The 25869-nt window shown below is 40.5% G+C and overlaps 1 protein-coding gene across 2 annotated transcripts; it reads left to right on the forward strand.

Annotated features, from left to right (window-relative positions):
- Positions 1-7343: 7343 nt before the first annotated feature.
- Positions 7344-25502, forward strand: CA2 (carbonic anhydrase 2). Of its 2 annotated transcripts, XM_024578263.4 has the most exons (7): positions 7349-7915; positions 8959-9156; positions 19564-19682; positions 20154-20246; positions 21730-21792; positions 23352-23507; positions 24705-25502. In XM_024578263.4, the coding sequence occupies exons 1-7, from the start codon at positions 7882-7884 to the stop codon at positions 24822-24824; spliced, it is 783 nt and encodes a 260-aa protein (XP_024434031.1). In that variant the 5' UTR covers positions 7349-7881; the 3' UTR covers positions 24825-25502. The 2 variants fall into 2 exon arrangements, with proteins under 2 accessions (XP_045042084.1, XP_024434031.1); XM_045186149.3 differs by lacking the exon at positions 8959-9156 and having other exon boundaries at positions 7344-7915.
- The last annotated feature ends 367 nt before the right edge of the window (positions 25503-25869 follow it).

Below are 25869 nucleotides of genomic sequence, written 5' to 3' on the forward strand. Positions count from 1 at the left end.
GTCAGTCAGAAAGGTTCAAATCTTCAGGCTCCACAGGCTAGAACTGTTTTAAAACATCTGTTCAGGGTAGCCATCTCCCTGGACCATGAGCCCCATCAGGTATAGATATGAGTCTGGACACTGACATTCCCCTTATTGTCTAGTACTGTGCCTTGGACTTAATACACATTCAATAAATATTCAGTGAGTAAATGATGAACCCAGGACAAATACCTTCTTGAACAAAATATTGCTTGACATGATTGAAACTTACTGGGTTTTGATCATCTTAGTTCAGGTCTCTTTGGAAAATGATTTCTTTAGCTTCAGGTGTTACCTTTCCAGTATAACATTATCCCCCCACTAGTGTGGGTCATTACTAAATGCCCAGAACTGTCATCCAACTTAAAATTTCCTTCCAACTTCTCCCTGGGCTCAAAGTGCTGAGTTCATTGAAATACTGTATTCTTATACTGTATACTATATACTATGTACTATGTACTATATACTATATACTATATAAAATATCCATTCAAATACTGAAGCCACACTTTGTCCTTACTGAGTGGGGGTCATTTTCCTGATTGTGTGCAGGCTTCCAAACAATGGCATTTCAGATGCACAGAGCCCACAGAAAATTGGGGCTAGGAGCTTCTGGGATGACCAGGTGTCGGCATCGGCCACCTTCTGTTCTGCAGAGTAGAATCACTGCAGGTATTTTTAAATTTCAACATAGGACAGAAACTAATTTGAACTGTGTCATAATATTCAGATGATTATACCCTTAGAAGTCTGTGAGTAGGCCATCAGAATTAACAATTTGCTGAATTTGAGCACTGCTAGGTTTCCAGGGTGCAACTTTTAATGGAGAGATGATATATTTATGAGGTGACAAATGACTCTCTCTCCAGGACCACTGACCCAAAATTCTTTGTGTTTGTGAAGATGATCAGGATGTGTTCTACACAGAACATGTAAGACTGCAGGTTTCAGTGTCTACCGTATTTTTGGATTATAAGACACACCTAGGTTCTAGAGGAGGAAAATAGGGAAAAAAATTTTGAAACAAAAAATGTGGTAAAATATTTAATAACATCCTTTAAAGCAGAAATCCTTTCCTGCTTTCACATCTTTCCACAATTACGGTAGATTCAGCAGGAGACTATTGTACGCTATCGTATCTTTCTACAACAAAGTACAGTAGTGACAGAAGTATCAGCACTGTGTCCTTCACAGTTATGGGGACACTGTAGCTGAGAACATCAGTGGATGACGCACTGTTATGGGGAGATCTGCTGCTGGGGGGGCACAAGTTGTGTAACACTCTTGTATGGGGGCAGCAGTTGTGCACAACCTGCGTAGCTCTGCAGCTGTTGCCAAATTACAGCTCCCATCACCCCAACCTGTCCAAGCACTATGGGAGTTGTAGTTTTGCAACAGCTGCAGGGCCACAATAACAGGTGACCCTGCAGTGGTATTTACCTGTGTTAATGTTAATGGGGGACACACCAGTCACGTGATGGAGGCATGTTGGGGCGCCGCAGGCTTTCTTCTCCTAATGTACCTGCACCGCCTGTATCCTCCTCCCTAGCACTATAATATGCCGCAGGGGGGACTCCGCTCCTGCCTCCCTTGCTTCACACCGCCACTGGGACACCCCCTCCTCCCAGCCCAGGGCCCACAGTATCATCCCACTCCTGCCACCGACTGCTTCCTGCAGCGGCTACCCTCCTGCCTCCTATGACCGCGCTCTACCGCCGCCTCTCCCCCACGCCCAGCGAGCCAGGTAAGCTACATTTGGACCATAAGACGCACCCCCATTTTCCTCCCAAATCGAGGGGGTGCGTCTTATAGTCCAAAAATATGGTAAATAGTTGGCATTAACTCTAAACTAACTGGGATGCGTGTGAAACATCAGTATGCCTATTATTCAGGTAAAAACTGGAAAAAACAAAATTTATCTAAAATAAATTCATATGGCTCAAAACCACACATAGTTTAATTAATTAGATGTCAGTTTCTCTTCTAATATCTTCTTATTTGGTATATAAAAGAGGAATTCCGGAATGAGCGTATTATATTATTGTAGCAGAGGAAGAAAGAATAAGTGAGAATGGTTAGAAAATAAGAATGATACCTTTTTCATATTTAATATATACAAGTTTAATTATTTTTAAAAACTACCCTAAGGCAGCACTTAAAGACTTAAAATGCAAGTGAGACCGCAAGACCATGTTTGCATGTTATTTTTTCATTTGGGTCACTAGATGGCAGCACAACAACTACAAAAATGCCTGAAATAAAAAGCCATGTTGTTTTATTCCTGTTAGTTTTAGAGCTATGGGGTTTGTTGTTCTATTCCTGAACACCCTATCTACTCTTCTCAAATGCCTAATTAACTATTAATATCTATATACAAAGGAAAGGTGATGAGGCATTGTTACATATTTTTGAGAATTTTAATAGTCAAAAATGAGTCCAGATAGGGGTGAACAAAGATCTTTTGTGCATTGATTATACTTCAACTGAGAAAAGTTCTAATGGTTCATTTGATAACTAAGATTTTTTCTTTCTTTATGTATCTGTTAATAACATCATAAACCCACATGTTGTCAATTCAGATAATGCTGTAGGAGTTACTATAACAAGCTTTCCTAATGGACTCCTTTCTGTGCTTGTCATTGGGGGAAATGGAATTTAAAAACAAGGCGGTAACTTCTCCCATATGATGTGGCCAAACCAGAAACCAACACAATGCTAGAGGGGTGACCCAGGAAAGACTGGAAGATTTTCCTGGGGAAGGTTCTGCCCCTGAGTCGACACCTTACCTGAGCACACATACAGTGGACAAAACACCCAGAAAATAAACCTAGGATAGAGGTGAGATGACTGGTGTGCCTTCTGTTTTACTGACTTCATTTTTGACTGGGCAGAGCTTTGGTGTGCCGCACAAAGTAGAAAGCCATCGTCACATAACTACAGCAGATCTCTTGCCATGAAATTAATTTGAGGCTTGCCTGGGCACATCACAGAATCAGAATCCTGTGTGAGACACACACATCAACCTGGGAGACAAGTTTATACCTTTGGGGGTGACTCAATCCCATTGCACACACACACACAAAAAAAAGACTAGGCATAAAATCCAGGATCAAGGTGATGACCGGAAGCTAATGAATTGATATGAATTTGAAGGTGCTTAGTGGCAGCCAACTGACAACTTGACCAGGTAATAATCACAGGTAATCAGCAGGGGAGAAAGCAAGTCTAAGAGCATGGGCACAGGGGACCTCATGAATGTGGCAGCATAAAACCCAGTGATTTAAGAGCTAATTTTAGCCATGAGACTTGACTCTGAGCAATAAACAGAATCAGATTCTCCTTTGTTTTTTAATTAGCCCCAGGTAGAGGAGGGCTTAGGAACTCAACAAAAATATATTGGCCATTAAATGTCCATATTCTCTGTTTCAACATGTCCATAAATTTCTATCATACTCATTCAACTCAGTTAAAATTTGAATGGTTCCTAATACATTTGTTGAAGGGACTTCTTTCCTCCAAGGACACTTAACTCCCATTCAAGTATATTAAAAATGCAGTGTTTGAAAATACTATGCAACCTAGACCCTTAGAATTCACACTTCTGCTCTTGGATGTGATTGGCTTAATGGAAGACTTGAGGCAGGCACTAGGGCATGTGGATGGATCAGGATACAAGGAGAGGGCTTGTCTAGATAGGGATATTGTGCAAGCAAATAAGAGCAGGCAGAAAGCAGGGCCGGTCCTGGGAAGAACTAAGATCTAAGCAAGAAAAGTGCAGGCAGAAAGTTAACCATAAAGAGGCTACTCTTCAGTGAAGAGATGAAATTGGGTTCTTACACTGGAAACCAATTTTAGAAATAACAAGAATACTTTTAAATCCTGCCTGTGATGTAAGTTGATGTGCGTGTGAGAGAGAGAAAGAAAGAGAGAGAGAGGTAAGTAATGAGAGTCAGATGGCTTTAAGAAGGTAAGAACTCTACCCTCTAACCTGTCTTGTTAGGCCCTAGTACCTAACACAGCATCTAAAACCTAGTCAGTACTCAAAAGGTATTTGTTGAATGGAGGGAGGAATGGGCAGATAGATAGATGGATGGAAGTAAGGAAGGAAAGTATGGATGGATTGACAGATAAATCAATGAGAATCCTGAAATATTGAATGACACTTTAAGACTGTGAGCTCTGTCCCCATCCCAGGAAAGTTGGAGGCAGACATCTCAGAGTTCTTGGAGCAGCAGGAGCAGCTGCAGTTTCTGCAGCAGGAGCAGTTTCTACTGCTGCCACCCATGCTTCTCTGTAAAGAGACCGTGGATGGGAGAAGAGAAGCAGCTTAATATAGACCCAAATCCTGCCATTTACAAATTTAAATTTTAAAAATACATTTAACTTAGGATAGAAGACACAGGTTTTAAAATCTATAAAAGACATCCTCTACCCAGAAATTTATCTCCTTTAGCACCTGTGCTTCTACTTGTGAATTGAAGAGGCAGGTTGGCAATGAGCCTATGACACTAGACTCTGGTGGCAGTAATTGGCAGTTTATCCCTGAGCTTGAACTTCTGTGCTTTTCCCTCAGTTTTCTCACTTGTGACTTTTGCTCTCAATATACTCAGCTTTGTGTGTGAAAATCCCACAGTAATTGCTCACAGGTAGTACAGATAAGTCTTCCTAACTCAAAGTCTTTTCATGGCCAGACATGTGCAAAGTAAGATGATTTTGAAAATTCAATAAGTATTTTCAACTAACAGATTCCTCCCCACCCCAACCAACCAGGTGGTCAATTCAGGTAAATTCCTGCCCTCCACAAAGAACAGACTATACACCACATATATACTTGTGCGTGTGTAAATACTACCTAGAGCTTACTTATCATATATAGTTGAGAATTACTTAGGGGGTAAAAAAACATTTCACTCAGACACTGAATTTACCAGAAATAAAACTCAGGGTTTATTTTGAGATGGTGGTGGTGGGAATGTCATTTTGTGGCTCAGCTCATAACTTAATTCTGTAAACTGCATGCCTATTATAATTTTTTTTAATTTAAACAAGTATTTTAATAATATTTAATCAGAGGAGGTCTAATTTCTTCCTTTTAATTTGTTTTCTCTAACAAAGAGCCTATTGTCAAGATGATAAGGTGTACTAAGCCTCTTGTGCTGAGCGGCTTAACTGATATGCAACATTGATTAAGCCCCAAGAGGGGGAGCATGTTCCAGAGGAACTAGAAAATAACCACAAGGTATCAAGAGAAAGTCTGCCAACTTACTAAGAGGGTAGAGCTCTTAGTTGGGCAAAAGCATTCCATACTTGATATATAACTTTAGAAGTACACACAAGTGACTTTAAAACCCTCTTATTGAAAGGATTTCACATTTTTCAAAAGTGTTTATGCGTAGAGTATGAAAAAAATAAAACAAAGTCAAGGAACTACATAGAAATATCAAGGAGAAGAAAACATAGAAAAGGGTGACCTCTAAATATTACTCCAGAGAAGTTGTAGGAAACATGGCAGTAACGACCAGAGGGAAGGGCTTATCAGGCATGACTTTGGTGCCCAGCACACTGGGCATGAGTACATGGTAAATGGTGATATCAGTGCCATAGGAAAGAAGGAATAGATAGCAGAGCCAAGGGCACAAGTGACCTGCAAAACATGGCTCGGGTCTCTTGTGCTCCTCTGCCAACAATGAGTCCGCACTCTGTGGATGGTGCAGGCCACTATGGCACAGGGTTAGAGCATGAACCCCTATTACAGGGATTAAAAAGAAATGATAGATGCACAGTGTTATACCAGTATGTATGCATGTGCGTATACATATATATACACATACAAAATATAAATAAGTGGACATGTTTAGAGGATAAAAAAAATCTGTATATAGAAGTACCTATATCCCCTTCCTACTGGAGAGTGACCATCACCTACCTGAACCCCAAGGAGTGAGCCTTCTGCTAACAAGACCAGGCTAGAAGGTTCCCTTGCTGTTGGTGGACTTGGTTCTGTTCTATTGGTTCTTCACAGCGTGGGCCACTGTTTATTCACTGTCTCACTAAGCAGGGCCTTGCTGACAGTGGATCCAGAAGAGCATAATTTGAGGAGGGAAAGGTTGTTTTCTCTCATGTATGACATTGGCGAATCCTGACTCTTGTCCTTGATCAGGAGGAAATATTTACTTCTAATGCCCACATTTCCCCTTGCATGGAAAAAAGCTCAGTTGGTCTTGTGTCTAAAAGGAAGTAAAAAATTCCCTATGCATTGTGGTGATTTATAAGCAAAAGAGAAGTTTCATCATGTGATGAAGTTACTACTTAATTAAGGAAACTGTCGATTCCAGAAGGAAGGCCAGCATGGGAAGTGTGCACAAGCACAGTGGAATAGACAGCAATCTTAAGATGCAGAGGTGCCATTTTATTCTTTTCTACTGTGTTCAACCAACAAAAGATGCCTGAGAGCATACTCTGGGAAAAGCACTGTCCTAAGGCTCACGTGTGACCTGACACATAGGTAACTTTTTCAGACCTTTTACAAAGGCACCCTTATAGATCAATATTCTTAAGTGGGGTTTCTATCTTGGTGTCATGATTTTGGATTGAATAGTTTGTTTGAGGGACTGTCCTGTGCATTGTAGGGTGTTCAGCAGCACCCTGGACCAGGAGCATACACACCCCAGATGTGACAACCAAAATGTCTCCAGATATTATCAATATTGTCTGTGGGGCAAAACTGTCCCCAGATGAGAATCAGTGCTCTGAGACCAGGTGGACTTTCCTTTTTATAAAATTGTACTATTTCTTGGTGCCACATTTGGGAACTTCATGGAACATAAAATATTTAAAATGCCTAAGTTTCATTTTTTTTCTAGTGTCATTTTTCCACTTATCTTTCCATTCCTGTTCTGGTTAAACTTGAAACTTGGTAACGTTTCAATTCTTCAACTTCTCTTAAAAACTCAATGGATTTAATTACTTACAGAAGGTTTAAATGTTACTAGCTAACGTGAAAAAAACACATACCTTTAGAAACTACATAGTTAAAAGTCTGAAAAGCAATTTACCAAGGGCAGGTAACTTCATCTGCTTGTTCGACATGGAATTAGTGCTGTCTCTGGCCGTTTCAATAGAAAGGCCGGAGTGTGGCAGGAACCCCTAACAACGCTCAGTGTGTTTGCTAGGGCTGCCTTACAGAGCTGTGTAATCACGTCCCTGAAATACGGGTGTCCGTCACCCTGAGCCTTCCAGGGCTGCATTCCTCAGCCGGCCAGCGGGGGGCGCGGGGCTCTCAGCATCTAGACTCCGGGACCCGCATCCCTGTTTGTCCCAAGGTCACAGCTCCGGAACAAGCTTCCCAGCTGAGGTGGAGAGAAAGAGGGTGGCTCTCGGGGCTGAGACCCCGGTGCGGGTGGGGTCCACTAGGCTCGTGGCCAGGAATGCAGTCACAATGGGCCAGGGTGGACAGGCACGGGACCGCGGGCCGCACAGTCGGCGCCACCACCAGACTCCGCGCAGGCGGGGGAGGGTGAGCGTAGGCGCCCCGCAGTCCTGCACAACCCGGAGCGCGGAGCCGGTGCCGCCGAAGGACCCGGGCGCGGCCAGGAGTGAAGTGAGCCCAGCGCAGCGGGCTCAACCTAAGGGCATTGTCCCCGCCCGCCTGGCCCGCCCTGTGCGCCGGAACTGCACCTCCGCCCTCACCTCTCCACGGACAGGTCCTCCCGGGCCCCCTCCCTGGACACCCCCCAGCACAAAGTTGGCGGGAGCCTATAAAAGTCAGTGACGGCGCGACCGCGAACTCACAGTGCGGGCCTCTAGCAGCCACCGCTGGACTCGCTCCAACTCCTGCCCTGCCCGACCCGCCACACCACTATGTCCCACCACTGGGGATACGGCCCTGACAACGGTGAGTACACCAGACGCCCGCCAGGCCCTACACCTGCCTTGGCGTGGACGTTAGATCGCGCTGCCCAGGTGCCCCGGTGCGGGGTGCCCAGTGACCCAGCCCCAGCCTGGGCCCCGTGCACGGGGTGCCCACCGCCCCGGTTCTGTCCTATGCTCATTATACCCGCATTCCAGGCGCACAGGGCCCGGGCGGAGGTGGGGGATGCAGCCTCAGCTCGAGACGCTAAGACAGTCCCTCCTGGGTCCCGATCCGGGACTGTCCTACCTGGGGACCTAAGAGAAGCGAAGAAAGGTTGTAACTGAAAATGTTAGGCGTTGATGACAGAGAAATTAGGGACTCCTCGTCCCCCTGACCCAATACATCTCCCCACCCCCCACCCCCCATCCTTAGCGCTACCTGTAGCTAAAGCTCTGGGCACCACCTGTCCAGGGGATTTCAGGGGCCAGTCAGAACCCATTACGCTGATCTGAGTTCACCCTTTATCTCTGTACCCTAATGTTAGCGAATCACCGGGAGCTGGGTTTTACCAGTCACGGACCTGGTTTCTGTGAACCAGCAGACGAAACAGCAAGATGCGTCTTTGGGAGTTTGGAGCTTTCCAGGCTGTGGGGATCATGGCTGTTAAGGGAGCGCCAGGCCTGAGCCAAGCACCGGGTCAGAAGGACTGCAGTTCGGGCCTGCTGGGTGTCTGAAGTGAGCTCACATGTCCTAAATCCCAGTCACCAGCCTGGCGTTAGTGCCTGCGCATTGCTGCATTTCAGTAATACAAGTGTGAAAATAGCTAATAGTTGCATGGCGCTCACTGTTACAAGAGCTTCCCTCCTATGGATGCCCATTCTCACAACAGTCTCTCTACAGGTAGATGTCATTGTTAACCCATAATACAAATGGGGAAACGGAGGCACAGTGTTTTCCCAGAGATTACTCAGCTCAGTGGTGCCGCCAAACTGGGAACTGAGCGTTACTGCCCTTTCTTAAGAGTGTGGATGTGCCCGCCCCCACACTGGGGGGGTCACACATCCCTTTGTCCCTTCTCAACCTAGGACCGGAGCACTGGTACAAGGACTTCCCCATTGCCAAGGGCAAGCGCCAGTCCCCTATTGATATTGACACCAAAGCAGCTCTACATGATCCAGAGCTGAAGCCTCTGTGTGTTTCCTACGAGGGGGCAACATCTAGGAGGATCATCAACAATGGTCACGCTTTTAACGTGGAGTTTGATGACTCCCAGGACAAAGCAGGTTAGTGTTTTAAAAAATAACTAGTGCCTTTTATCCAGAACCTGTTTTCCCAGATGAATGGGGGACGGCTTCTCAGCCCTGGAAGAGCCACTCTGGGAACTGTCACAGGTGCCAGGCTCAGAGGGTCAGGCTGATGACCTTGAAGTGACCTGGGGCTGTTTCTCTCTGAAATGTAGACACTAAGAAACAGGGATATGCCTCTGAAAAGTTGCAAAAGGTAAGGTCCCCTGGCAAGAAAGACCAGCAATGATGAGTTTGGCAAAATTAGAGCTTTTAAGATTCTGTCTCAAATGTTTGCAGAATGGATGCCTATCCAATAAAAAGTACATTTGAAATGTGATCTTCAAGGTAACAGTGAGGAGAGTGATGAAAACCTGACAACTTAAGACCCCAAAATTCTTGGAAACAATATTTCTAAGTATTTTCTGGGCTTTGGGCTGGTGTGATAAAGGTGGCAAGTGTATCTTGGTATCTACCCAGAAATTCATTGAACAGATGAAGAAGGTTTAGAGTTGGTGGATATACTTGGCTCATTAGACAAAACCAATTGCTGTAACTGGTTTGTAATGAGCTGTTCACAGGATGGCCATTGAAAGTTTTTTTTTCTTCTTTAGAAATAGAACACCCCTATTCAGACATAGTAGCAGCCTTCTTTGCTCACTGGTTGATTTTATTGCCAAGCGCCCTATTTTCCCAGTTGCTGTCCTCTGAAAGTCTTTGAATGCTGCTGAAAACTCAAGAATGAGGTTTGGTGCTATGGGAGTGGGGGGAGTGTTGGGAGAAAAAATATTTGATAGTGCTGTCAAAACTGTGCAGTAATGACCTACAGTACTAATACACAAATGTAATCATAGCCATTATAGTCAAGGTGACAGTTCCTTTTTAGTACCTATCCAAAGTATTCAGTACAGTTTTGAAAAAATTCTTCTTCGCTATCCCTTTTAAGCATTTTTTGACAGTTGATTTTCTAAACTAGTGATTTTGGAAGACAACTCTATGGATGATAATGCAGAAATAATATGAGAAATGTTTTTAACCTGTGTCCTGGGTCACCTCACTCAGTACACACACACACTCAGGCACATGTGCACACATGCACACGGACATGAACATTCTGCCATAGTGTCATGATTTACTAAATTTCAAGTATTAGATCCAGTGGAGGGTGTTCATGGGAGATAATCCTTTGGGGCTTCTGCTGTATTGCCTTCCCAAGCATGCCTCCTGATGATTAAAGAAACAATGCCCTGATGATTAAATTAAATGTAAGGGAAACAATTTCTTTCCTTTATGTAAAGAATGCAATATGTTTAGATTATAATAGGATACGGCCAAATGTCTTGGTAGTTTCATACATATAGAAAGGATACTATAAACCTTTATGTTTAGTTATTAAAAACCAAAAGAAGTCAGCTACTTTAGTCTGTAGTTGTCAGCTGTTATTTTTTTTAAAGACACAATGTACATTCAGTGTTGCCAATGAAATCTTTATTTTCAGTGAGTGTACCAGTTAAATACCTCACTGGATGCTACATAGAATCCAATATAAAATTATATGCCACCTGAATGCTTAAAGTCTTTTTTGAACAATGAGAAAACAAATGGAACGGAAATAAACTGTTTTAGTAATATGTATTTTTGGAAAGTATATTTCAGCATTTAGTCTGGCAACTCTGAACCCAGACTGGGGTCAGACAGACTTGGGTTCAAGTTCCAGCTCTGCCACTAACTAAGCCAGTGGCCCTGAGAATGGCAGTAACCTGACGTAAGTTTTCATTTTCTTACCTGTGAAAATTGGAGTAATAGTAGTGTCCACCACAGAGGAAAGAGTTTTTAATGGGCTCTAAGATTATCTCCTATCACTTGATAGTGTTTTAAAATTTCATTTTTCAATGTTTCTGAATGTCCCATTTATTATTAAAGCATGTACTGATTTCATGTATGACATTACTATATAGTTATACATCTTACCATGAATTTGTCAAGTTCTGGTGTATTTCTACACAAGCAGTAACTGGTTAGAGCTTTCTACTTCTCTTGTGAGTAACACATAGTATTAAAGCAGTGGCAGTGTTCAGATTGTAAAACATGAAAATCAAGTGGTTTAGGTAGGTGCTTAAACCCACATTTTTAGAGACACGTGCATGCTTCACTTAATTCTTATTTTAAAACTTCTTACTAACACAATGAAATGCAAGGTAAGCCAGGCACCCTGAGGGCAGGATGGAGGCCCTGTCCCATCTCTGCCATGTATCCAGAGTCCATGCTGGGGTGCCTAACCTAGTAGGATGGGGAAGTAATATTCTCTGACAGTCACTTTGATAAGTGCAACAAGGAAGTATTTCATGGACTATGGAAACATAAGAAGGCTTGAGAGCTGGCCTGAGTCAGTCAGGAAAGCCTTTCCAGGGTAAGTAAAGCTTATGCTAAGACTTGGAGGGGACACCAGGTGAAGGAAATAGGTAGGACAGGGGACTTGCGATAGCACAGTACCTGCTCTGGACAGGTAAGGATGCTGTTGAAAGGAACAAGTGGAAGGCAGGAAGTTCTGCTCTCTTTATATATGAAAGATTCCTTTGTAACTCTGCCTAAACACTGCAACACCTTCAGTTGTTTTGGTTAAAGAGGGAAGCAATATTTTCCTAGAATGCTGAATGAATTAAACATTGATGCTACAGAAAAATACATCTACAAAATTAAAAAGTAAAACCAAAGCAATCATACAATGCCAAAAAAAAACCCAAACCCAAAACCACTCTTTAAACTTTTTTTTAAAGATCCTACAGTCTCAGGTTAGCACTTAAAATAAACATGAAGAAACAGACACCAGAGTATAAGAAACCTGCTCATCACCTCCTTCTGAGTTTGTTGGAGTGAGACTACATGGCAATCACCTAGAAATAGAAATAGAATAAAAATCTTTGGCAATACCCATAGTTAACATTTAGCATGTACATACCATGTTTCAAAATATGCTATGCTTTTCTGTACACTTAAGTCTCAAAATAATTTCTCAGTTTGGTCACTCAAATTTTTAAATCAACAGTTTAACACCTCTTTTTGTTAGGAGTTATTGTTGTGTTAACATTTTTTATATTCTTTGCCACTTATTTTGTACTTTTAAATTCTTAAGTTCATTTCTTTCTCTCCCCCCTCAATGAAATTTCAGTCCTCTAGAACTTCTCATAGATTCAGATTTTCAAATGTATCCTAAGTGTTACCAAATATTTGGTCTGGGAATCAGGGAATGGGCTGGCAGAATTTATTGCTCTGTATAAGCTTGAGGGAATTCTTTGTACATGTGGAGTTAGTTAATAGTGTGAAACTGGAAGCTTGGGTTAAAGCTCTCATCAACCTTCCAAATTCCTTTAAAATTAAACCACCTTAAGTTAATGAAAAATCATTAACTCTGTTAGGGTTTCTTTTTAATTATTAAAAATGACTCTCCCTACTTGACATCTTTTATTACTGGCTTTATCTGAGAGAAAAGAATAGTAGTTACAATTACAAATTCCTGCTAACTTATTAACTTTTGCAAATGAGTTTAAAACTCTCTTGCTTTATTGCAAAGTTAGAGGCAAATACTGTTGAAAAATCAATGCCTGAATTATTAGCCAACCTATACACAACTCTCATCATTTGTCCTTTTTAGAAATTGGAATGTTTTTATCTGTTTATCTTAGTTCAAGAAAGAAGAAGGAAGTTCAGCTGAGTTCTCCTGGGCTCACAAGCAGACCATGGTCTGAATGGTATGCAGGATCTTCTACCAGACTCCTGCTTGCTTTTCAGAGACTTGCTTTTGAAGCTTTAAAACTTTCCTTCCACAATCTTAGGTGAAAAGGAAACATACCACAACAAATGGAAGAGTTTGTCATGCAAACTGTTCATAGTGTGAGCATGACCCTACCTGCAAAGTTGACTACCACTGTATTCAATTATAAGGGGTGAAGGGACTTTCTCTGGTGGGCCCTGAGAAGGTTCTATGTGGTTTTGGCTTAAGTACCGGAGATCGCATGGACATAGCTGATGGTTCTGTGGACTGTGGGAGGCCTGCCCAGCTGAGCACAGATTACTGGGAGGAACCAGGAGTCTAGCCAAGCTACGGACTTCTATTTCTTTTTCCTGAGATACAGTACCCTTGACTGGCCTGGTTGGGCAAACTGGGAGAAGGCAGGATTGTTTGTGTGTGTTTGTGGTTGTTTTAAAGGGACTTGGGGACTTTAATGGCGACATTCCTCCATTGCTCTAAACTTGTATAACTTTTGAATAAATAGTTCCTTTCCTTTTCACAAAAAAAAGGAGAAAAGAAGTGGAATGTGGGCATCTTTTTCTCAGTTTTGTTGACATTGACATTCATTTTGATAACTTTAGTAGGTAGATCAAGGGTTATGGATTACTGCTGAGAAAGCAAAAGAGGAATGCATGAGTTAGTAATTTTCCAATTATTCATGGAGAAGATTGTTCTCCTGCTGTAACTGCTCTGTTTTTAGTGGACTTATTTATTTACTTCATTAATAGGAAACCCCTTAAATTTTAATTTTGAGTGAAAGATTACTAGTTTAGTTTATTTGTGCTTTGAATCTGGGAGACATTCAAGAAGAGAATCTAGAAGAGAGATTATTGACATCCATTAGGTCTTTAGTTTGTCATTTGGATGCATTTTATATTCAGTAGTAATAAAGTGAATAGGAAGAAAAAATTCAAAAATTTTAAATTTTCAGTTTTTAATTTGTATAGTTGGCCTGATTTACCTCAGTATGACTTGTGAATGTCTTAATTTTCACAAATAACATATACTTCACATAATTTTTCCATGTAAACTATATAGAAAGACAGATTAATCTATAATATACTTGGTAATTATTTTGTGTTACATATTTAGTTGGTATAACTCATGGCAGATCATGAAAATTCAAACCAACTTCAGCTCTTGGTGTTGAAACTTGGATTTAAGTTTAACAGAAAGCCCACTCCTGTTTGTCCATTCCTCATGGAATACATGTCTGTGATACAGTGAACTGTTGGCTCATCACAGCCCCACTACATGTCTAAATTTTAGAGAGAGAAAATTATGCAGTTAGTAACTTCTTCTATTTGTTTAAATTATTTTTGCATTAGAAAAGCAGGTTTTATTTTAAATTGGGAAAGTTTGGACAGTGGCATGTGGCAATAAAAATAAGTAAGTAAATAAATAGATCCAGAATATGGCATCCACTTTTTGTCATTCAAGCAAATTTTGTCTTTTCTTTTTCTCAAATAAAAAGATGTATGCTACCTGTATAATTTTTGGAAACTTATTATTATAACAGTGCTTTTGAGGAACTTCATTGACTAGAATTCATGCTTAGAATTTTTGAGCAATAACCAACTAGTTGAAGACAACCAGAAATGCTGCTTTTGATAGCCATTACCCTTTAATAACTTAATAATCTTTTCTAATTACAATAAGCTTCCAATTTACATAGCAACAGAGTTTTATTTTACTAGGAGCTAAAACAGGTATCTGGTAGTAACGTATTAGCACTGATAATCATTGAACCCAGAGAGCTTCTTTTCTATTAGTATTAGTAAGTCTTATTTAATAAAAACTCATATATACTTGCCTAATTCTAAATGTTCTCTAAAATAATTAGGATAGACTCTTAAGATTTGCAAGGGAGTGAATAAGAAATAGTACTAAGCTTTAATATCTTTAAATTTTAAGATTCTGCTATGGGTCTTTGCAAAAAGGAGATACATTTACAAAGATCAGTTATCTCAGATGCTTATTTTTATTTTATTTAACTTATTCTGCCACTTGGTAGAATCAATGATGTTACAAATGGAGTTTTTGACCAGCCAGGCAGTTAGTAGTTTTAAAAAGTTACAAAGGAGTTAATTTCTTTTTTTTAAATTTATTTATTGATTATGCTATTATAGTTGTCCCATTTCCCCCCCCTCACTCCACTCCATCCTGCCCACCCCCTCCCTCCCACATTCCTCCCCCCCCCCATAGTTCATGTCCATAGGTCATACTTATAAGTTCTTTGGCTTCTACATTTCCTACACTATTCTTACCCTCCCCCTGTCTATTTTCCACCTATCATCTATGCTACTTATTCTCTGTACCTTTCCCCCCCTCTCCCCCTCCCACTCCCCTATTTACAACCCTCCATGTGATCTCCATCTCTATGGTTCTGTTCCTGTTCTAGTTGTTTGCCTAGTTTGCTCTTGTTTTTGTTTTAGGTGTGGTAGTTAATAACTGTGAGTTTGCTGTCATTTTTACTGTTCATATCTTTTATCTTCTTTTTCTTAGGTAACTCCCTTTAACATTTCATATAATAAGGGCTTGGTGATGATGAACTTCTTTAACTTGACCTTATCTGAGAAGCACTTTATCTTCCCTTCCATTCTAAATGATAGCTTTGCTGGATACAGTAATCTTGGATGTAGGCCCTTGCCTTTCATGACTTGGAATACTTCTTTCTAGCCCCTTCTTGCCTGTAAGGTCTCTTTGGAGAAATCAGCTGACAGTCTTATGGGAAGTCCAGAGGAGTTAATTTCAACATCAATTTATTTCATAAGCAAATATTTTGTTTTAAGGGTATAGCACAAAAAATAGGAATTCTCTCATTTTTGAAAAAGCCTATTTGGGTTGATAAGGCTACTCTTTCCTCATAGAATTATGTGGTTAAAAACAACTTTTACAATTAATTGCTTTTAAGTTTGAAGAGGTGTGATTTTATCACAATACTTGTAAATTCATGTTTCTTAACAGATTTGTAAAATAACACTATTTATAATTTGGTTCTTTTTTAATTTTTATTCTTTATTTTCTTCTGCCCCATTGAAAGGCAGAGATGGAAGCCAGAGATTATATCAGGAGCCACAGACTGACTCTCTACCTAAATATCTTGCATCAGCTTTATCTTTCCTATGAATAGATGAGTGTATGTTGCTACCTTGTGAGCACACTTAGGTAACGAGAAGCCAGCAAACTTTGTTGTATGGCCAGACTTTGTCCCTTTGTTTTGCAAAGACAGAGTAAATTTTGGCTTATTATTTTATGAATTATAAATCAAAGCTAATAAAGTACCCTTATGAGAAAGGATGTTTTAGTCCCATTTCTGAAAAAATAAAATAAAATTGAAGTAGTAGAATTAGACTAATTTTAAAAGTCTTAAAATATAATGGTTAAGCCCTGGTCAGGTGGCTCATTTGGTTGGATCATTGTCCTGTACACCAAAAGGTTGCAGGTTTGATCCCCAGTCAGGGCACATACCTAGGATGGGAATTTGATCCTTGGACCAGGTTCATACAGGAGGCAACCCATCAATGTCTCACATTGATGTTTCTCTTTCTCTCCCCACCCCCACCTTCTTCTCTTCTCTCTCTAAAAGCAATAAAACATATCCTCAAGTGAGGATTAAAAATATATAAATATATATACTGGATAAATTCCATTAAAACATATAAGTCAGATAAAAAGTATCTTGGAGGGGATGGGGAAGCAATGATTTCTTACTGTTTTAATCCTCTCATAAGACACAATTAGTTAATTATCTACAGCTAGACTAAGGTATAACAATATAATTTCTAGTACAGATTTTACTGTAGCAAAATTATGTTAATACCAGAATAGTAGAACCATGAGATATTAAAGTTATTAAAGTTAGAATTTGAAGTTGTTGGAGGTAATAGAGCACCTCACATTGCCTACAGTAGGTGATCAGTACTTAGTGTACTAATCAACAATTGGTTGTATCCATTTAAACAGATGAGGAAGTTAAGGTCAGAGAGGTTACATAAAAATGTTTAAGGGGACAAAGCTAGTCAGTAGCTTTTGAACTTGGATTATCACTGCTATTAAATAATTTGGAAGCCTGTGTGAGGAAAATTAGATTTTATAGGCTTAAGATCAAGAATGCTTATATTTCAGAAATTCTGGCATGTAGGACTGGTATGAGAGGTTAGCTGAGCCTCTATGGGACAGTCCTCAGACACAGGGGAGAGACGTTCCCACGTTTGCATGAGTGTGCAGGAGACTGCCTCTGGCCAGCAATGCCTGGAAACTTACTTCCTCTGTGACTCAGAAGAGGAGTTACTAGTTCCTTAAAATTTCTGCTCTCTGACCCTGAACATGTGACCCCAAAACAAACCCAGAAGAGAAGTGTCACTGTGCTCAGAAAACAGATGGGAAAAGCATTCATCCTTTTTTAAAAAATATATTTATTGAGTATGCTATTACAGTTGTCCCATTTCCGCCCCCTCACTCAACTCCATCCTGCCCACCCCCTCCCTCCCACATTCCCCCCCTATAGTTCATGTCCATGGGTCATACTTATAAGTTCTTTGGCTTCTACATTTCCTACACTATTCTTACCCTCCCCCTGTCTATTTTTCACCTACCATTTATGCTACTTATTCTCTGTACCTTTTCCCCCTCTCTCCCCCTCCCACTCCCCTGTTGATAACTCTCCATGTGATCTCCATTTCTGTGGCTCTGTTCCTGTTCTAGTTGTTTGCTTAGTTTGCTTTTGTTTTGGTTTTAGGTGTGGTTGTTTATAACTGTGAGTTTGCTGTCATTTTTACTGTTCATATTTTTTATCTTCTTTTTCTTAGATAAATCCCTTTAACATTTCATATAATAAGGGCTTGGTGATGATGAACTCCTTTAACTTGACCTTCTCTGGGAAGCACTTTATCTTCCCTTCCATTCTAAATGATAGCTTTGCTGGATACAGTAATCTTGGATGTAGGTCCTTGTCTTTCATGACTTCAAATGCTTCTTTCCAACCCCTTCTTGCCTGTAAGGTCTCTTTGGAGAAATCAGCTGACAGTCTTATGGGAACTCCTTTGTAGGTAACTGTCTCCTTTTCTCTTGCTGCTTCTCAGATTCTCTCTCTGTTTAATCTTAGGTAATGTAATTATGATGTGCCTTGGTGTGTTCCTCCTTGGGTCCAGCTTCTTTGGGACTCTCTGAGCTTCCTGGACTTCCTGGAAGTCTATTTCCTTTGCCAGATTAGGGAAGTTCTCCTTCATTATTTGATCAAATAAGTTTTCAATTTTTCTTCCTCTTCTCCTTCTGGCACCCCTATAATTCAGATGTTGGAACGTTTCAAGATGTCCTGGAGGTTCCTAAGCCTCTCCTCATTTTTCAGAATTCTTGTTTCTTCATTCTTTTCTGGTTGGATGTTTCTTTCTTCCTTCTGCTTCAACCCACTGATTTGAGTTCCAGTTTCCTTCGCATCACTATTGGTTCCCTGTACATTTTCCTTTGTTTCTCTTAGCATAGCCTTCATTTGTTCATCTAATTTGTGACCAAATTCAACCAATTCTGTGAGCTTCCTGGTTACCAGTGTTTTGAACTGTGCATGTGATAGGTTGGCTATCTCTTCTTTGCTTAGTTGTATTTTTTCTGGAGCTTCGATCTGTTCTTTCATTTGGGCCATTTTTTTTGTCTTGGCATGCCTGTTACATCAAGGCGTGGAGCCTTAGGTGTCCACCAGGGTGGAGTAACGCTGGTTGCTGCACTGTGATGCTGTACCTGGGGGAGGGGTCTGATAGGGAGCAATGGCGCTTGCTCCACTGTCTGATGGTTTTTGGTCACTGCCTCCGCCACCCACAATCAAATTGGGTCCTTCTGGTGCTGCGTCCCAGGTGGGTGGTTTTGTGTACATTCTAGGCCCCCATGGATCTCTCCAATGAACTCTCCTATGAGTTTCTCCTGCTGCCGCCTCAACCCCCACAGGTGTTTTCAATCAGAGTTTTAAGGCTTTATTTTCCTGCACTAGAGCCCTGGGTTTCAAGGTCTGTTTCGCTCCCCTGCTATTCCTCCCGGTTTGTCTATGTGTGAATGTGGGGCCACAGGGTCCGCCAGCCAGCACCTTGTGGGGTCTGCTAGCTGTAGCCTGGCCTGCCCCGTTCCACAATCCACCACCTCTCTGGGTCTGCCAGCCGCTGCCTTGCCACGATTCCTCCCTGCCCAGCTGCCCGTCTCTGCCCCTCCTACTGGTCTGGATGAATGTTTCTTCTTTATCTCCTTGGTTGTTGGACTTCCATACAATTTGATTTTCTATCAGTTCTGGTTGTTTTTTGTTTTAAAATTGTTGTTGTCCTTTTTTTGGTTGTGCGAGGAGGCACAGTGTGTCTACCTACACCTCCACCTTGGCCGGAAGTCCAGCATTCATCCTTTAAGCACAACATGTGAGGAAAAAAAACAGTTGAAAAGATTTTGTTCAGCACTGTGGACCAAACCTGAGTCTGGATTTCATTTTCAGAGTGAAAATGTTGCTACAGGCATAAATGTAGTACATACTATAAAATTGGATTTAAATGTAATTTTATAGTTTTTGTTTCATGAGCACATATATGAGTATGTATGTGTATACACATGTATATATACATATGTATATTTTTATATTTCAGTGCTGAAGGGGGGACCCCTCACTGACACCTACAGACTGGTTCAGTTCCACTTTCACTGGGGTTCATCTGATGGGCACGGCTCTGAGCACACTGTGGATAAAAAGAAGTATGCCGCAGAGGTAACATATGTTTATTTTCTTTCTGGGAAAAATGCAAAGTGACATTTAGCATTAATTTCAAAAGCTTAATTTTGTAAATTTGACTCAAACCATGGGAACCACTTCTTTAACAAAAGACATTCACATTTGCTTATCACCTGCCTTTCTTTGTGATATTACAAGTCACACTGTAAAAGCTTCTCTACTACTTCCAAGGACAGTGTACAAAGTGAATGAATTCAAGTGGGAGGATCCTGTTTTCATATGAATCTAGCAACAGAATTGTGTCTTCCCTCAGAATATGCAGCTCCTTGTTGATGAAATCACTTGCTAGTATGCCAAATCATGGCTAATTAGAAATAAAATGAGAGAAATGTTTATATAAAATTGCCTACTTTGGGGGGACCTTTAGCTATGTGAAGAGCCCACTGGGAACAGTCTCTATCTCTTCTTCTATACATCATCACTGTTTGTGGTTTGTCTCTGCGGCAGCTTCACTTGGTTCATTGGAATACCAAGTATGGGGATTTCGGAAAAGCTGTGAAACAACCTGATGGACTGGCTGTTTTGGGTGTTTTTTTGAAGGTTAGTGGATGGCCCAATTCTTTTCCCCCTTGTTTTCAGGAAAGAGTAGCAAGACAAGACATTTCTAGCAAATAGGACATTCTACCAAGAGCCTGGGAAATGCCGTTGGCTCTGAAATATTTTCAGGCTTACTTCATATATGCCAGTAGGGGTGGAAATGGGACAGAACACAATTTGAGTGATGTTTATTGGGTACTATTTAGATGTAAATGTGAAGATCTGTACCTGTAAATGGTGAAATGAGGAAGAGGTATACTGTCCATGTATACTGGTTTTCTTTTTTTTTTTTAATTCAAACTTAAGCTAGATAGTTCTCTTTTATGATAGATCATTGTGAGAGAGGAACAAACTTTCCTCTACCCCCAAGGTTCTTCTGGCTGGTCTGATTATCAGGTATACATCAGACAAGGGAAAATAACTAAATTTAATGCATACATATGTATGGGAACCCTATAGACATGAGAGAGTCAGAGACCCATGTGCAGGTGCGGTTCAGAGACAGAAAGAGAACATGGCTATGTAAAACACCCTGAGCTATGGATGAGGTAAAGTGCCCTGGGGGCTTCAGAATGTCATTGTAGGATGATAAGAAGTTTGTCCTACTCTGTGGCTATGTCAAAAGGAGTTATCTCTGATAATCACTTATGGACAAGGCCTCTTATTCACATTATTCTGAGTAGTTAAGGTAGAGGGGCAGAAGTTTTGAGTCTCCAGTTAACTTTAGCTCAAAAAATCTGCATACCACAGAGGCATATCAGGGAGTGACTCATTTAGACCCACACACAATGCTAAATGAAGGCCAACCAGGTGTTACAAGGGTGAAGGAAAGTAGCTCCACATTGGAGAATTTCAGGCTACAGTAGACAGGTTGAGCTGCCCTCTAGACACTTATTAAGCCAGTGGAGAACCATCTGGGCTGGTGAGTCATGGGCCCAGAACTATGTCAAGGTAGAAGTTATGTGTGTATGAAATCATTCAAGGAAAGCACAAAGAGGAAGATATGGCTGCTGAGCAAGCAGCCCTGAGGAACTACAAAGTATAGGGCATTTAGGGCTGCAGGAGAGATGCTGATTACATGATGAAAGGAACACTAGGGTCAAGGGGGATTCAGGAGGCAGGAGGGCAGAAGGAAAGCCAAAGGTGAGAGACTGTTAAAAAAAAGGGAGGGCCATAGGTAAAATCCTGCCAGAAGATTAAGGTGAGCACTTGACCGGTATTCTTTCTTTGCAGTTGGAAGGCACTGTTGACACTATGTCAAGAGGGTTGTTTCAGGGGAACTGGAAGCAAAGAAGCCAGGGAGGTTGTCAACTTTAGTAGGAAGGTCATGGTGCCTGTGTAATCACATTAAGACTGACAGATGCCATGTAACAAGTGCAGGGGTTTGGTTTACTATTTAGAGAAATTTTATAATAGAGCTGCCTAAATCCAAACTGATATTGTATCGCCTGGAAAACAGTATCTTGTCCCTTGTGTCTTTCTATAGATTGGCGATGCCAAATCAGGCCTACAGAAGGTCATTGATGCACTGGGATCCATTAAAACAAAGGTACAGTTGAATTTTCTGCCACTTCCTAATAGGGTGTCTGTTTTCCATAACCCACTGGTTTTGGAAAATTCTTTTGTTCAGATTGGATAGTTTCAGTTTGAAAAGTGGTCTTTGGATGAGAGATTAATAAAGGTTAAATGTTGCTTATATATTTATTTAACTCTTATTTATCCAAGAGTTGACCCTTATGTTAGTCTAATTTTTAGACTTGTACTTATATAATCTTGCTTCTGTTCATTCTACTATCCATATACAAGAGTCAGAGACTCATGATTAAAAGGAGACTAACAGCTCAATCATTCACACAGCAACTATTTCTTGAGTACCTACTCTGTGCCAGTTGCTTAATAACAGGTTGGCCAAAAAGTTCATATAGTTTTTTTTCAAAAAATAAATGACTCATTTTTATTTTTCACCAATAACTTTATTGATTTGGATATTTAAGTATGTCATCTGTCTCCTGTTTAGTATAGCAATCATTTTGCTCACTTAATGTCTCGATTTGACTGCTATCAATTTCAACTAGTCTACCTGACCACAGAACATTGTCCAGCAAGAAATCTCCAGCATGAAACTTCACAAACCACTTTTGACATTTTTGATCACTCATAGCACCTTCTCATATACTAACTACACAAATCTGTTTTTGCATTTCAGTTCTGTTTTTACCTTTCTTGAAATAATAAAGCATAAATGCTGAAAATGTTGTACATTCTCTTTCATCTTCAATATTCAAGTGGCTACACAAAAATTTTTTAAATTTTAAAAAATTTAAATGCACACTGATATGACAGCTGTCATAATACAATCTAACAAAATTGTTTCAAATAAAGTTAAAGACAACTAAGTGCTACTAGAGCCATCTTAGGGGAAAAGAAAGAACTTTTTTTGTCAATCCACTACAATGTGAACATGACAAATAAGGCCCCCCTTCATGGAGGTTTATATTCTGTGACCTCCTTGAATTGATTCATCCCATGTTTAAACCCTTTCTATACCACAGCTGTATTGAGGTCATTGGGCATTTGTGTAAATTGAATATTGCAAACACCAGTGGCAGACCTTGCTTTGAAGCTCATACTCAAATTGAAGCAGCTTCTATCTTCTGAAATGCTCACCTATTACTACTAGTTTGACCCCCTTGATCTGAAACCTGATCTGAAAACACTAACTCAAAAAGATACCTGCACCCCCATGTTCACTGCAGCATTATTTACAATACAATAGCCAAGACATGGAAGCAGCCTAAGTGCCTACCAATGAATGAACAGATACAGGAGATGTGAAATATTATTCAGCCATAAAAGAAGGAAATCTTACCATTTGTGACAACATGGATAATCCTTGAGGGCATTAGGTTAAGTGAAATTAGTCAGGTTCTCATGTCTATCTCTGCCAATCTATATTTCCAAGTCAAATGTCTTCTGTTAAGCTCTTTTTGTTTTGTTTTCTGGTGAATGTGGACCTCTCTTAAAAAAATAGTATTGTGGTTATTATTTATTCCTGCCTTCTATTCCAATCATGTGACACTTTTAACCTGAGTGTTTGCCTTGTGCCAGGGTAAGAGTGCCACCTTCGCTGGCTTTGACCCTCGTGGGCTCCTTCCTGCAAATTTGGACTACTGGACCTACCCAGGCTCCCTGACCACTCCTCCTCTCCTGGAGTGCGTGACCTGGATTGTGCTCAGGGAATCCATCAGTGTGAGCAGTGAACAGGTCAGTTTTCTCCATAAGGGGCCTGTAGTCAAGGTACAGGAGTTGTGGAGTCAGACAGACCTGGTGTCATCCTCCTGATGCTTCTGGCTGTGGAATTAGTATGCACAGAGCTGGCTAATAAATGCTTATTTTGTGAACACTGAGAAAACAAAGGCCCAGGGCAATGAGATTTCATGCTCAAGGTTACACAGTATCAGGATGATCCTCAACTTCCTGCTCACTCACATTGAGTTCACTGCCATTTCATTTATGTCCAAGTGTTCCTGAATTTTAATGAAGGGGAGAGTCAGGCCTTGGAGAAAACATATCTATTAAAACTCAGTCCATGTAGCTGGAGCAACTGGGACAGACACCTTTCCTTCCCCACATGGTATGGTGGTCTGCGATGGTCAAGTGATTAATGTGTTGCAGTCACTGTGATACAGATGCAGGTCACCATTATCAACTTATCGAAGTTGACTTCATGGGGGTGACTGTGAGAATATTACTGAACCAAAGAGATCAGGCAAAAGGCTATTGACTCATGCCCCCCTAACCTCCTTCTTCATTTAGATCACATCTCACTTAGGGAAAGGGAAGAACGACTTTTCAAAACAACCTCCAAGAATGTAGAGGATAGGTTGAGAGATACCTATGTCCCTCATGGGGCCAGGGGGCAAATTTAAAAGGGAATAAAAATCAGTCAAGACAAAGACTGAACTCCCAGCTTGGGCCCATTCATTCCTGTGTTTCGGTATACTTAAGCAGAGACACCAGCATATCTTTCTACTGTTGGGCTTATAGATCCTGGATCACTTTATCTAATTGTGCACATGCTGTAGTTTATCTTCCCTGGGGCAGAAAACCAAATTTTAATTTGCACCTAGAATTGTTGTTATTATTTCACATCCTAGAGGTATTATATAGGCTTTTGATTATAAAATCAAAAGGAAAACAGAAAGTTAACTGAAAATGTCCTTCCAAACGGCAGTAATGATTTTGTGTCTATTTTATAGAAATGAATTTTTCAAATAAAATCATATGTATATAATCTATATATGATTATGTGTCTACTGGGAATCATACTAAATATGAACATGGATGTATGGTGCTATGAATATTTGGGGGAATGTATTTCAAGATGCAATGCCACAATTAAGTCAATACTGTTGTGAAACTTTCATTTTTGATGTTTAAATCTTTTATTGTGTCTTTTAGATGATGAAGTTCCGTCAGCTTAACTTCAATGGGGAAGGGGAATCAGAAGAACCCATGGTTGACAACTGGCGTCCGTCACAGCCTCTGCATGGCCGGCAGGTCAGGGCATTCATCAAATGAGATAGTCCCAGGGCCAGTGTCCAATGGCAAGTCTTGGGGTTTCCCTGCAGCTGGCGCAAATCTACTGAGTAAATTGGACCCTGGCCTCTTGGTGTCTGGTTTTCTATACCTTTCATCTGTCACCTGATATGCTTACTATTAAAGTGGGAAGATCTAGACCAGATGTCATGCTTGATACAATTGCTGTGACAGGTGCTTCGCTTACAGCTGTGGCTATTTTGTAAGAGAATATAATTAAAGAGACAGGGAAAGGTACCTTGACTTTGTTCACAACATGTGGATGATGAGCACTCACACTAAAATGTTATTTTTAATAAAAAGGAAAGTAGATTGAGCTCAAATCTGTATCATGAGATAAATTAAGCTGTGTGATATAAATCAAGTAAAATATTCACAATTCTGTGCAACATAAACCAGACAAAATAAATATTCCTGACTCCAAGATGTTGTATGAAAGAGACACTTTAAAAATCTTATATATTTATAGGAAAGTTATTTTAAATATGAATTCTGTTGTAATTTAGTGACTTTTGAATTACAGAGGTATAAATGAGGTATTATCTATAAGAATTGTTATAGTTGTGGTACAGAGCATATTTCCATCCAGATAATATATCCTAAATTAATAAATGTTGTATTTTAGATATATTCTCTAATAAAATCTGAAATTCTCCTTTGGATGATTGTATTTTATGCTTGGTTTTGGGTAATAATGGAGGAGCAAATACGTACTTTATAATTCACATTAATTCTTTGTTAATAATAAGTCATCGTAGTTGACTGACTCATGACTGAAGGCATCTCCACAAAAGAATAAACTTTGAAGGTAATTTCTTATTTGCATCAGGGGAGAGAAGGTGGAACATACCGAATTAATATATGCCCCTTGGAATAAAATAAGTGACATCTCACTCTATTCTGGTTTAAGTACGTTTTTTAGGTATTGTATCTCTGCTCCCACACGGGTCCACACAGAGGGTGTGCTTGGGTGCCTGGGAAGTGTGCCTCGATTTGCATACTGTCTCCTGGTCCTTGTTGACCTCTG

This window comes from Desmodus rotundus, chromosome 8 (genome assembly GCF_022682495.2).
Source record: "Desmodus rotundus isolate HL8 chromosome 8, HLdesRot8A.1, whole genome shotgun sequence".
NCBI lineage: Eukaryota > Metazoa > Chordata > Mammalia > Chiroptera > Phyllostomidae > Desmodus > Desmodus rotundus.

Bases quoted from the DNA above. Each gene is read 5' to 3' on its own strand.
- CA2 (XM_024578263.4), top strand. From the start codon at position 7,882: ATGTCCCACCACTGGGGATACGGCCCTGACAACG. The intron at 9,157-19,563 runs GTTAGTGTTTTA...TTTATATTTCAG, and splicing joins TGACTCCCAGGACAAAGCAG to TGCTGAAGGGGGGACCCCTC. The intron at 23,508-24,704 runs GTCAGTTTTCTC...TGTGTCTTTTAG, and splicing joins TCAGTGTGAGCAGTGAACAG to ATGATGAAGTTCCGTCAGCT.